The 14,117-nt window shown below is 47.0% G+C and overlaps 1 protein-coding gene across 1 annotated transcript in view; it reads right to left on the reverse strand.

The window, feature by feature from the left end:
- Positions 1 to 13,928, reverse strand: part of LOC148480726 (uncharacterized) — a 280,051-nt gene extending 266,123 nt beyond the window's left edge. The window contains 5 exon segments of the mRNA XM_088453954.1: positions 6,937 to 7,192; positions 11,098 to 11,195; positions 11,314 to 11,392; positions 11,940 to 12,163; positions 13,862 to 13,928. Of these exon segments, the coding sequence (XP_088310080.1) occupies positions 6,937 to 7,192; positions 11,098 to 11,195; positions 11,314 to 11,344 (385 nt within the window). The 5' untranslated portion in view covers positions 11,345 to 11,392; positions 11,940 to 12,163; positions 13,862 to 13,928.
- Between the last annotated feature and the right edge of the window lie 189 nt (positions 13,929 to 14,117).

A 14,117-nucleotide genomic window follows, 5' to 3' on the forward strand; every position in this document is an offset into this window, starting at 1 on the left:
ACAGCTCCATAACATGCTAGACTGAGCCGGGGGTGGAGGCTGCTGAACATTCAGCTCATAGAGTTCTGTAATAACAGTGAGGAGCAGCAGCAGGCGTGATCCTGTCCTTTCCCTCTCCCTGGCCACACTACACCCTCTCAAGTCTGCACATTAAGTAATATGTTCAACCTGGCCTGCCTCACCCAGATATGTGGCTGCAGATTTGGGCACCCGGGCTGGCACCTTCCTGTGCCTACTTTGAGCAGGTTCTAGTGCTCTTTTCCTGGGCAGTGGGCGTTCCTGCACGTATCTGATGGAATCGGTATTATATACCGCCGAACGTGAGCCCGCCGGATGTAATAGTGACGCGGGAAGGCAGACAAGTGAAGATCCCGACAAGGTAAGTATGTAATCTATCCCTAACTTTCTCCCCCCCCCCCCAACCCTCTCTTAGGAGGTTAGGCACCCCTGAATCCCCCTAAGTGCCTAACCCTAACCTCCCCCCAGGAGTGCCTAAACCTAACCCCCCACCCCGCACCCTTAACCTAAGCCCCCCCTTCCCCTAGCCTAACCCACCCGTGGGGGGTGCCTAACCCTAAATCCCCCCCCGGGAGCACCCATGCTAACCCGCCCCCCTGCGGCTGTCTGCTCTCGCCGCCCGGCATACCTTTGTTCAGTATGCCGGGCGTCGGGATTCCGGCACAGGGATAATGATAGGTGCGGGATTTCGACGCCTATCTTTAGTCCCATGCAGGAATTTGACAGTCGGGAAGCCGGCGGTCGGCATTTCAACCGCCGGCTTCCTGACCGCATACCGTATCTGATTGCCTATAGAAAGCTATAGGCTTCTTTCTGCAGAAATCCCCAGAGAGGGATCCTTCTGATCCCTCCTCCCCCCTGCACGCATTGGCCCACAGTTAAAAACCCAAAAGTCATAACTTCGCATGGGTCAGCTTATTATCGGAATAGTTGTCCTGAGCGTAAGTAATCATGCATACGGCATCAATAAATGCCAATATGCATATGATAAGGGGTGGGATGCGAGTACGACAAAAAGGAATAAAAAATACAGAAATTGGAATAATCCCTGTGACCACCAAAATAAAATTTTTTTTCTTAAATACACCAGTACAGGGGAGGAGTTGGGACCAGAAAGGGGAGGTGCCAGGACAGGAGAGAGGAGTCACAAATTATTAAATTGACCCCCCTAAAAGAAAAGTCAAGATCCGCCCCTGGGCAGGGACCAAATTAATTGAACTAGAGGGAAAGCCAGGATAGGAAACAGACGGGGTGGGGGGGCTATTCTTTTTTTTTTTTATTTCAAAGACTAGCTGATTTCTCGGGTAGGTAGATGGGAGATTGGGCTATTCTGTATGAGTCTGGGGGATGGAGGAATGATGATCTGTCTGTCTGAGAAAGAGGGGGGTTATTCTGTACTACGGGGAGATGATGTGTGAGGGGAAGGGGGCTATTCTGCACTAAGGGGAGATGATGTCTTAGGGGAAGGGGGCTATTCTGTGCTAGGGCAGGAGGACGCCACTGGGGAAACGCAGGATGTTGGCGCTGGAGAGACAGGATGATGGCGCTGGGGAGACACAGAAGGATGGTGCTGGAGAGCAGAGTGGTGGTACTGGAGAGGCATAGGGGATACCACTGAAGAGACAAATGGGGGGGGATATGGGCTGGAGACACACCAAGGCGATGGTGCTGGAGACACACATATAGTATGGTAGGACCACTGGGACTTCTAGAAGAAAAGACGATGCAAATGGTACCAAATGACCAAATCTATTTTATTAATAAAAAATTGTTTGATATGGGAAACTCACATTTTGTCCTACCCCAAAACTTTTGTTTCTATGTATTGTCTGGTTGAACCTATGGTGCATGATGAATGACATTGGCTTTATTGCTATGCAAACAGGTGGCTTTCAGAACATGTGATCTCAGCATGAATAGTGATCACCGACTCTGAAACTAGAAACTGCCTGTTCAGGAAGGATCAATATCTTCAGAGGTTCCCTGCTGCAGAGAACTCATTTAGGTAAGAAAATACTCATTCACATGCTCAATGTGCTTATTCGCTAAAGAGAGGGACTGTGGGCATGGCCATCAGCTCCTGGAGCGGTGGGCATGCCCCCACCATGACAAAATGGGGGGAGTGGCTTGCAGGCATGGCATTTGACATTAGGACACACCCCTTGCAATTAGGCTCCACCCACCTTTCCGTGCGCGCGCCTGCGGCGCCTCTTTCACAGTTTTTTCCAGGGCCACTTTATATTCCCAATCCGCCCCTGAGTGGAGTCCTGGACAAACCGATGTCTACATCAGCGCCTCCAGTCTGTCTCCTGAGACTAGAGGTAAGAGAGACTATGCATAAACGTGGGTTACCACAAGCGGGAACCCGCCTTACCTGTCCCCTTGAGTCCTGGTTGCAGTCTAGGGTCAGAGGAGCTACACTAGCTAGGTCCCCCCAGAACCCCGTAGAGTACCTAGCCTATGGCTGGAGTCGCGGCACTGCGGAGGGGTGATGGAGCAGCAGTGGAGAAGTCCAGAGGACTGTCCAGCACTGCTTGCTCTGTTGTAGTAAAATAAAATAAAAAAGTAAATCATAAAACAAAGCTTGGGCTGCTTAAAAGCAGCCTCACTGTATAACGGTGATCCAGCTCCTGCCGGACACCAACAAAAACTGGGTTGCCTTCAGGCTTTGGGTGGGGTATAGGGGGAATGACCCGAGCATCCTGGGACAGAAAAAGCTTTGCTGTTGGTGTCCAGTCCTCCAAGTACCACCTACACCCCTAATGTTTCCCTGTGGAGCACTATAGACCATGAAGAAGAAATCAGATTTAGTAGTCAACCTACAAGTGTGACCCATATCAGCATCTATAAACAGAGGAGTGGACTAAGGAGGGGAATGAGGTGTAGGCACTTCCTAGCTGAAAGTATATCCCTTCTTAGATTTAGGAGCAGTCTTCTGCATGGTACTGAAGAAAAAGAAAAATATGGCAGAGGCATCAGGACAAAAAGACGTTCAGGTGAGAGGCGTTAGGTAAATCTCATGGGAGGGCTTCCAAGGGAAAACAATAAAACTAGCATAAAGGTCCTTAGTGGCATAGAGCTGTACAGGGAAAAGGAGAAACACCCAAAACAGGACTAGGAGAGGACAGGCAGCAGACAACTGAGGAAGAGAGGCCAGCTGAAATGAACAGGAGTCCAGGGTCTGTTGAAACCCAGTCCAACGGAAACTGTTGAAAAGCTGAGGAGAGGTACAGGGAGTAAGACTATTGCAGAATGCAAGGAAGCAGCATGGCGAGTCCACCAGGTGCCAAAAAAAACACATTGTACAGTGGTCAGGTCGCTTGCCTGAAGGCTACTCAGGGGAGAAGGGGAGAGCCAGAACACAGTGCAGTGGGTGACAGGCAGCCCCCGTCAGATCGCATCACATGGACATAGACAATTATTTATTGCACTATCACAGGTCTCATCTTGTTCCCTTTCTTCTCCAGATATAATCACATGGACATAGACCATTATTTATGTAACTTCCAGTGCACTATGTCCATGTGATTATATCTGGAGAAGAAAGGGAACAAGATGAGACTGTCGAAGCTGGATAATTGGCTCAGACAAGATCAGTTTAAGATTGGATCGCAGCGACGCCATCTTGCGACTGGCCGCAAGACGCCATCTTGGAAATGAGATTGCAAGGCGAATGGCCGCCTAAACGCCATTTTAGATAAACTCAGACTTTAGTACATGTGGCGATATTACTATTAGCATCATGCGATTGCATCTTACACCATTTCTCATACACACATTAATATGCACTATTGCGCTGTTAACTAGTCGCATATTAGCGAATGCATAAGATTCTGTATGAAAACGCCAACTATTAGCTTCATGCACACGCATCTGCCCCAAGTTAACTAGCGTCTTTACATCAAACCCCACATACTCACACATTTCATATTCACATACAAGGTTCCATAAGCTTTAAGGTATAAGATTCAAGTATGCACATTTATTATCATTGCTAGGAAATAAAGATTATTTCGTAACTAAGGTTTTATACGTCATAAGTAAGCCATGTTTGGTATTGTACTGATGCGTACTCTCTCAACAGTATTCCGGTAATATCGATGGAGAGATCGCAACATGCATACAGAACTTATGGACCGCAGAGACTTCAAGCAACAAAATGTACATTATATGACCAACTGTTAGGATTTGCATGAGGCGGGAAACCAGAGACCACCAGTTGTTAGAGGCTGGACTGTGTCTATTTGAACCAACCTGTTAAATGCCTTGTAACATATGCCCTCTCCTTTAGGACCAATGATATTAGCAACAAACTTCTCTATTGTGTTGTCTATTTCTGGGGGGTATAAATAAGTGTGCTCTGACCCTGGGTTTCTAGTCTTCATGCTGAATGCTGATAGACGAGGGGTTGCTTGCTGATGCCTACATCTGGTCCAGAGCGCTGCGTATGTATAACTGTACTTGGGTCTGTATAATTCCTTTGTGCTAAAGATTATATGAGGATCATAGCGTGTAACTGCTGTACTTTTACTTGAATAATACTTTGTGCTTTGGAACCACAGGTTCTAGGTCTGGAGTCTTTATTTACTGTATGACTGCGTACAAAAAATAGCGCCATCCTTAGAGGTTTATAGGAAGGATATTAGAAGGTATAGGCAGGGGTATTCATAAGGTTCAAAAGCAGTATCGTTAAGATGTGTGATAGCGCTGCACAGTAGGTCCTAGATATTAGTGCACTGGAAGTTACATAAATAATTGTCTAACATCTAGGACCTACTGTGCAGCACTATCACAGGTCTCATCTTGTTCCCTTTCTTCTCCAGATATAATCACATGGACATAGACAATTATTTATGTAACTTCCAGTGCACTAACATCTAGGACTTACTGTGTAGCACTATCACAGGTCTCATCTTGTTCCCATTCTTCTCCAGATATAATCACATGGACATAGACAATTATTTATGTAACTTCCAGTGCACTAACATCTAGGACTTACTGTGTAGCACTATCACAGGTCTCATCTTGTTCCCATTCTTCTCCAGATATAATCACATGGACATAGACAATTATTTATGTAACTTCCAGTGCACTAACATCTAGGACTTACTGTGTAGCACTATCACAGGTCTCATCTTGTTCCCTTTCTTCTCCAGATATAATCACATGGACATAGACAATTATTTATGTAACTTCCAGTGCACTATGGCCCTGATTCAGAGCCGGACGCGATCGCTCGCTCGCTCTGAATCAGGGCTTTTTTTTAAATTTTTGGAGCGGCCTCCTGACCACCCACAGCTATAGCAAGCGGCCATGATGATGGTCGTGATGGTCAAGACCATCTGGCTTGCGACGAGACCCTTGTGGTAGGCAATCCGTCGCTAGCCGGGTCTCGCGCATGCGCACGATGGAGCCGGCTCCTTCATGCGCTGTGGGCCACCATCGACCTGGCTGCGAGCGCTCAGCGCTTGCGACCGGATCTGAATCAGGCCCCATGTGATTATATCTGGAGAAAAAGGGAACAAAATTAGATGTATGATAGTGCTGCACAGTAGGTCCTAGATGTTAGTGCACTGGAAGTTACATAAATAATGGTCTAACATCTAGGACCTACTGTGCAGCACTATCACACATCTCATCTTGTTCCCTTTCTTCTCCAGATATAATCACATGGATATAGGGCCTCATTCAGACCCGCTCGCAAGCAGGTCGATGGTTGTGCATAAGAAATTCACTTGCTCCGGGGCTCGCTACAAGTGGGGCGGTTGTCGATATTGATCGACAGCTCACCAGGTTTTGTAGGTGGGGTGGGGGGGTGGCTGGACAAACAGAGGCATTCCTGAAGGAACGCCTGCTTTTTGTGGGCGGCCCTACTGTCATCACCAGTGATGTCAGTAGTGAGCTTCCTGCTCTATTAGAGCCGGAAGCTCACTGGGGCTTGCGGAAGATGAGACCCGACCATCGCGGCCATCACCTGGCCGCTCGCAAAAGCTGTGTGTGGTCACCCACAGCTTAGCGAGCGGCCAGGAGGCCGGCTTTAAAGAAAAAAAAGCGGCCGCCCTCATTTACAGTGAGCAGCTCTGAATGAGGGCCATAGTGCACTGGATGTTACATAAATAATGGTCTATGTCCATGTGATTATATCTGGAGAAGAAAGGGAACAAGATGAAATGTGTAATAGTGTTGCACAATAGGACCTAGATGTTTCAATGGACTGGTAGTTACATGATGTGAGGGGGAGAGCAGGAGTATAATAGGGGCTGATGGCTCCTGATGTATGAGATACACCAGAGAGTGTGGGGAGGAGACTGGTCAGATACCTGGGCTGGTAACACACAGTGACATGATGTGAGAGGGAGAGCAGGAGTATAATAGGGGCTGATGGCTCCTGATGTATGAGATACACCAGAGAGTGTGAGGAGGAGACTGGTCAGATCTCTGGGCTGGTAACACACAGTGACATGATGTGAGGGGGAGAGCAGGAGGAGTATAATAGGGGATGATGGCTCCTGATGTATGAGATACACCAGATAGTGTGGGGAGGAGACTGGTCAGATACCTGGGCTGGTAACACACAGTGACATGATGTGAGAGGGAGAGCAGGAGTATAATAGGGGCTGATGGCTCCTGATGTATGAGATACACCAGAGAGTGTGAGGAGGAGACTGGTCAGATCTCTGGGCTGGTAACACACAGTGACATGATGTGAGGAGGAGAGCAGGAGTATAATAGGGGCTGAAGAGAGTGTAGAAAAAGATTATTGTATGGGCTGAATCATTAACATGGAAGTATATTTTTGGACTGGGGAAGCAAAGGTATACAAAAAATAGGAGTACATACAAACTCTACACATATAAGACACTGGTTAAAATTGAGAAAATATTTGACGCTCTTCTGTAATTAGTGTTTATTACTCACCTGTGCTGATATCTGTAGGGATTTCCTCCTCCTTACACTGCTGATCACCCATCGTATACGTCTCTTCTATTTCCTCTGTATCTTTTGCCATTATATCAGTCACATACATCTCTTCTTCTCCCTCTATATCTTCTGCCTTCATATCAGTCACATACATCTCTTCTTCTCCCTCTGTATCTTCTGCCTTCATATCAGTCACATACGTCTCTTCTTCTCCCTCCATATCCTCGGCCTTATTATCACTCATATTTTCAATCTAAATAACCCATAAAATAATAAAATGACACGTTAGTAATTTATTTTCCATTAATTGAGATTATCTAGTAGAATATTAGTGTAATAGACGCACACAGTTCATATAATGATAATATGAAATACTGGATCTCTTTACTTGCATTATAAATACTTTTCTCTCAGGGCCAAATTCAGCAGGATCGCAAGTACTAAAGCGCACGTAGACGGTCGAGATGTTTACGTTCTGCACATGCGTATGCATCACAATGCGCGTGCGCAAACTCCTCACTGCGATAGGGAAAGTGATCGCAGCGAGTCCTTAGACCTGTGGAAGAGTGATTGACAAAGCACCGTGGGGGTGGTCGGTGAAATGCATGCTAGCCAGTGCGTATTGAACGCCGTTACAGGGGCGTGCATAAATTAGCTCTTGCGATGGCATACGCAGCCTGAGGTCTCACTGCGTGCAGGAAGTTTAGCAATTTCTGAGTAAGGTCTGTCCTTGTGCGGGAGGCTCAGATGCTACTCGATGTTACCGATGTTTTTGCAGACTTTACGGATGTGAGTAAAGGGAAGTTGGCAACTTTATATCGTGCTGCGGCATCATTGTGATCGCATTCATTTGCATAATTTCACAGCAGAACCACGTTTCCATTAGCGATCAGTGTTGAATTAGGTCCATAATGCGGCTCCTCCTCCCATGTCAGAAAGTGTTACCGATGTTTTGTGTAAACTGTACCAATTGGGCAGTATGCAAAGCTGGTGAGAAAGCGGCTGCCTGAGAGGAAGTGTAACCAGGGCAGCACTAGTCTCCAGCATTATGGAAGTTCATCTGTGCATGTGCAAGGACCATTCTCCACTTAAATACGGCTCAGGCAATTTGTCACATTATCCTCCTTGCCTGAGACATGGAACTCTGAAAGAGATCGTAGGGTTTCTTCTGCCCAAGGTTATTAGTTTTTCTACTTCCAACATCACAGTTTTGCTTCTGGTGCCTCCTTGGTGATGTATGATGGACACCCCAGGTATCTTCTCTATAAATACTCATGAGAACTTTTCCAGTAACTATGGATGAAATTGCTGAACTGCATTCCATACAGCTCTCATTTCTAGTACATCTACATAGAGTCTCCTTTTTTTCTGTGACCAAGTCCTTTGTGTGATCATATTAGTTACATGAGCTGGAATCTGTCATCGATGTTGCCCATGGATCTGAGAGTGACATACCCGGTGTCCTCAGTCCTGGGTCTTGTCACCAGATTAGAAGTTCTCCTGGTAGGTGATGACAGGCACAGTCTCCAGCTGTGATACCAGAGAGTAAAATATATTTTTGAACGAACGAACGCAAATAGCGAATGGCTCTGAATGAGGGCCATAGTTGTTTAGTCTCCTCTAAATGATCCTGATGTACTCCTATAAGGAAAAGTCTTTGCTCTTCTGTCCTGAAGGAACTGGGACAACTGTTGCTGTTCTTAGTAAAGATTGTAGGCAGTTCTGTAGATTGTCTAGTTCCATGAATTCTGAAGGATTCTTAGTTTGTATAAAAACATTTATTTCTGGATTCTGTACAGTTTGGGGACTGGAGATAAACTGGGGGCTGGAGCGACACTGTGGGGACTGGAGATACCCTGGGGACTAGATACACTGAGGAAACTATCTATTATCCTTATAAACTATGTGTGCATAGTACAAAAATCTGCCTCCTACAGGTGTTAGATTGGATAACAATAGACATTGTTGGTTTCTACGCTTTGGCCTATTAGTCTTAATTTTTAAGATCCAAAAGGGCTGAGGTAGAAGGAATTGTAAACATGAGGAGAGAGCCTAGAAGAGCTGGGATCTTTTCAGAAGATTTTTCTCCAGTTTTCCTTAGACTAAAAGGTTTCATGCAATAAGCAGATTATCCAAAAGGTCTCTGATTGGACAACAGCTGCAAAAGAACTTAACTAGGTGGTTCATCTGGCCACTAATGCTGATCTTCATGATGAAGCTGTGGTGCTTAAAATAGCTTCACACAGATATGGATACATACAAGTCTTTTAGCATTATACTGGTGTTCTCCATGTGATCCCATTCCCAAATGACTAAATCTTCCACCTCTTGATGTTCCCGGGAACCTCTGTTCTTGTGGCTGCAATCCTCAGAGATTCTCCTGCTAATGTGGGTGTTATTAGTGCCGTCATTCCCATAGATTCATGTTACTCAGCAAAGATTCCTCATTATCTAAGCTAAAGATCATCAGTGTTTCCTCACTGTCATCAGATCCAGCTATAGAGGAATCTTCTACTAATCAGGGGAATCCCTGAGTCCAGGCTTTGGGGAGATGTATCAAAGCTTCTTAAGTGTGGTCAAGTAGAGAAGTTGCCCATAGCAACCAATCAGCATTTACCTATGGAGTCGGTAAAACAAACCTTCAACACCGACTTTTTAGTAAAATCAAGGACTCAGAATCTAAGGTTTCGGTTACAGACTCCACAGCCCTGTTTGATACATCTTCCCCTTGTTCTTCTAGCCTCCCTGTGTAACAAAGATCTTCCTTAGTAACAAAAGCTTATCCCATTCATACAAGTTATTATATAAATTGCCCTGGAGGCTGGTTCCATCCCTTATCCTGGGACCTGCGTGTGCTATACAGTACTCCTTCCATGTGTGCAGGAAACCTCCCATCACAGGCTGCACAGAGCTTATTATGTGGTCACTTGTTTGTCTTCTCCCCCAAAGACTCTGCACTGGCACTGAAGAGAAACACTAATAACTATGTATCAGGATACAGAATATGGACACCCCCTAATTTAAGGAATTACCTTGGGAGGGGGACTTCCAAGTGTGTGGGATCAGGCTTCATCTCCAACCGGCTTCCAGACATGGTATCTTCCACCCTTGCAGCCAGAACTGGAGGACTGTAGAGAGCTCAAGGTTCCCGGCTTCTCACATCCTGCACGGCGCTACCAACGTGTCGCGGAGCATGTGCATCCTCAGTGCATCGATCTGTTTAGTTCAGGTGCTTTATGTTACATCACTCACTGGCAGTGATGCACGCGGGTCAGACTGCCCATCCTCAGCTTATAGATCTAACATGGTGCATTGCCAGGAACAATAAGAGAGATAAGCCTCTGTTAAAGCCAGGAACAAAGAGAGGTAAGCCTCTGTTACAGCCAGAAACAATGAGAGAGGTAAGCCTCTGTTACAGCTGGAAACAATGAGATAGGTAAGCCTCTGTTACAGTCAGGAAACATGAGAAGTAAGCCTCTGTTACAGCTGTAGACTATGAGAGAGATAAGCCTCTGTTAAAGCTATAAACCATGAGAGAGAAAAGCCTCTGTTAAAGCCATAAACCTTGAGAGAGGTAAGCTTCTGTTACAGCTGGGAACAAAGAGGTAAGCCTCTGTTACAGCCAGAAACAATAAGAGAGGAAAGCCTCTGTTACAGCCGGATATGATGAGAGAGGTAAATCTCTGTTGCAGCCGGGTGCGATGATAGAGGTAAGCCTCTGTTACAGACAGGAACGATGAGAGATGTAAGCCTCTGTTACAGCCAGGAACGATGAGAGAGGTAAGCCTCTGTTAGTCGGGAACGATGAGAGAGGTAAGCCTCTGTTACAGCCGGGAACGATGAGAGGTAAGCCTCTGTTACAGCCTGGAATGATGAGAGAAGTAAGCCTCTGTTACAGCTGGGAATGACGAGAGAGATAAGCCTCTGTTAGAGCCCGGAACGATGAGAGAGGTAAGCCTCAGTTGCAACTGGGAATGATGAGAGAAGTAACCTCTGTTTCAGAGCCCACACACACTAACTGACCTAGACAGGAAAAGATACAGGTGACATGGAGAAGCATCAATATAGACATAACCCTTTGTGGGGACTGCCATGGAGTACTGACATAGAAAGTCTCTTCGTATATTGCTATTTGAGGAGACCCTAAATCCCACCTACCTGATGCTCCTGTGGGATCCTGTGATTCTCCTCTGTACAATCCTGTGAATAAAGAGGACGGGGACATCTCTCTGGGGTATTTCTGTTACTGGGTCCATCTATAGGAGACACACAGTGACTGAGTACATTGTATATATGTGATTATCAGGTGATGTGTGTATATTGAGGGCCTCATACCTAATCTCTCCTGTATAATAAATGAGAGTCTCTTCTTACCCAGTGATGTGAGGGGCCGGTGATTCTCCATCATCACGTCCTTGTACAGACCCCTGTGTTCCTCTATATACTCCCCCTCCTGCATGGAGACATAGACAGTGACATCCTGACACCTTATAGGAACCTGACACACACAATGGTACAGTCATCACCCAGACACATCCCCTGGTGTTACTGTATAATGTCCTATTCCCAGCAGTCACTTCTCCAGTCATCACCCAGACACATCCCCTGGTGTTACTGCATAATGTCCCATTCCCAGCAGTCACTTCTCCAGTCATCACCCAGACACATCCCCTGGTGTTACTGTATAATGTCCTATTCCCAGCAGTCACTTCTCCAGTCATCACCCAGACACATCCCCTGGTGTTACTGCATAATGTCCCATTCCCAGCAGTCACTTCTCCAGTCATCACCCAGACACATCCCCTGGTGTTACTGTATAATGTCCCATTCCCAGCAGTCACCTCTCCGGTCATCACCCAGACACATCCCCTGGTGTTACTGAATAACGTCCCATTCCCAGCAGTCGCCTCTCCGGTCATCACCCAGACACATCCCCTGGTGTTACTGTATAATGTCCCATTCCCAGCAGTCACCTCTCCAGTCATCACCCAGATACATACCCTGGTGTTACTGTATAATGTCCCATTCCCAGCAGTCACCTCTCCAGCTGAATGATCTTGTTGGTGAATTCCAGGATCTTCTGGTCATTGTGTCTCTCATGTATCAGTGAGTGAGGTGGAGGCACCGTGATGGGGCTCTGGGTACTGCTCAGTCCTCCTGACACACAGGGACGGCTGCTGGGTATCTCACAGTCACCGGATGTCTTCTTCACTACTGTGTAGCCCTGTGTATTGGGTGAGACATAAAAAATCACTGCATACACTCCCAGATCAAATATCACTGAGCACAGATCCCCTCACTTCCCCAATCATGTCCCTGTATTATTACTATAGATATAGCGTTCCCGCTAGGCTGATTTAGCGGGGTGCGGCGCCCTGCCCTCTTTCTGGAAGGCAAAAAGCGCCCTGCCCTCCAGAAGGAGGGCAAAAAGCGCCCTGCCCTAACAGCCTGCGGGAGCCGTCTTCACCCGCGGGTCATAGTGTCCTGCGGGTGAAGAAATGTGCGGTGACCCGGTCACCGCCGGAGAATAGACGCCGGGCGCATGCGCCCGGCCTCTATTCTCCCTGTCTGCAGGGCTTGGGGGCTGCCCGGCGTGTCCGTAAGTGCCGGGCACGCCCCCAAGAATGACGAAAAGGGGACGCGTATAATAGACACGCCCCCTTTTCGATGACCACACCCCCTTCTTGGTCGCGCGCACGAACGTGCCCTCTCTAGCTCCGGCGCCCTGCCTCGCGCCGGAGCTAGAGTGAACACTACAACAGGGGGTGTAACAGCTGTACAGAGGTGTCTTTAAGACAGGGGAGGGTTAATAACAGAAGAGGTTAATAACACAGGGATAGGACAGCAGGCAGCCCAGGGGACACACAAAGGGTTACACAATACAGAATCCCATCAGTCACTCTGCACAAATGATGAAATGACAAATGACCGCACCTCAGATGTATGTTACATGTGTGACCAGCCTGCCGGCCGTGTGTGTGCAGCGTAGGGTGGGGTGAGACATGTCCTGGGGGATAATCAGTGACACTCTGAGGATCTGGGGACTGTCACAGCCACTGGCTGTCTCTGAGAGAGTCTCTATTGCTCAGGATAACAAGACGCCCTGACAGACAGTCTCAGCTCAGGGAGTGCAGCCCTTTGTTACATGGCCTGTCTGTGTCCTTCTCACACATCCTTCCCCAGCTCCTGTTATGTATCATATGGTATATACATATGTATTATACCTACTGTGTGTTATTCCCTGACCACTCATTACTGTTATTATTACTCTGCAGCTGCTGCTATCATAACAGGACACCATAGGCTGCTCCCCCTGCATAATAATAACAACAACAGGACACCACAGGCTGCTTCCCTTGTATAATAACAGGACACCTTAGGCTGCTCCCCCTGTATAATAATAACAGGACACCATAGGCTGCTCCCCCTGTATAATAACAACAGGACACCTTAGGCTGCTCCCCCTGTATAATAATAACAGGACACCTTAGGCTGCTCCCCCTGTATAATAATAACAGGACACCATAGGCTGCTCCCCCTGCATAATAATAACAGGACACCATAGGCTGCTCCCCCTGCATAATAATAATAACAACAGGACACCACAGGCTGCTTCCCTTGTATAATAACAGGACACCTTAGGCTGCTCCCCCTGTATAATAACAACAGGAAACCACAGGCTGCTCCCCCTGTATAATGATAACAACAACAGGACACCATAGGCTGCTCCCCCTGTATAATAATAATAATAACAGGACACCACAGGCTGCTCTTCCTTTATAAGAGTAATAACAGGACACCAAAGGCTGCTCCCCCTGTATAATAATAATAACAGGACACAACAGTCTTCTCCTCCTGTATAATAATAACAGGACACCACAGGCTGCTCCCCCTGTATAATAATAATAATAAATACAATTACCTGCTCCCAGCCGCTCTCTGCCTCTTCCTGTAATAAAAAAAACGCCCCCTATACATAACCACGCCCCTCTCATCTCCGTGTAGCTATGGCTCCTGTCTGCCCCGCCCCTTTTATCATACCCGTCCTCCTCCCATTTCCCTCAGTGCGCTGATTGGCAGCAGCGAGTAGCCAATCAGGCGGCACAAAGTAGGAAGGACGTCCTGTAACTAAGCAGCCACCTGCATCTGCCTCTCACAGCTTCATCACCAGAGTAACA

The sequence above is a fragment of the Taudactylus pleione genome, unplaced genomic scaffold (genome assembly GCF_031769625.1).
Source record: "Taudactylus pleione unplaced genomic scaffold, aTauple2 ptg000603l, whole genome shotgun sequence".
In the NCBI taxonomy this organism is placed as follows: Eukaryota; Metazoa; Chordata; class Amphibia; order Anura; family Myobatrachidae; genus Taudactylus; species Taudactylus pleione.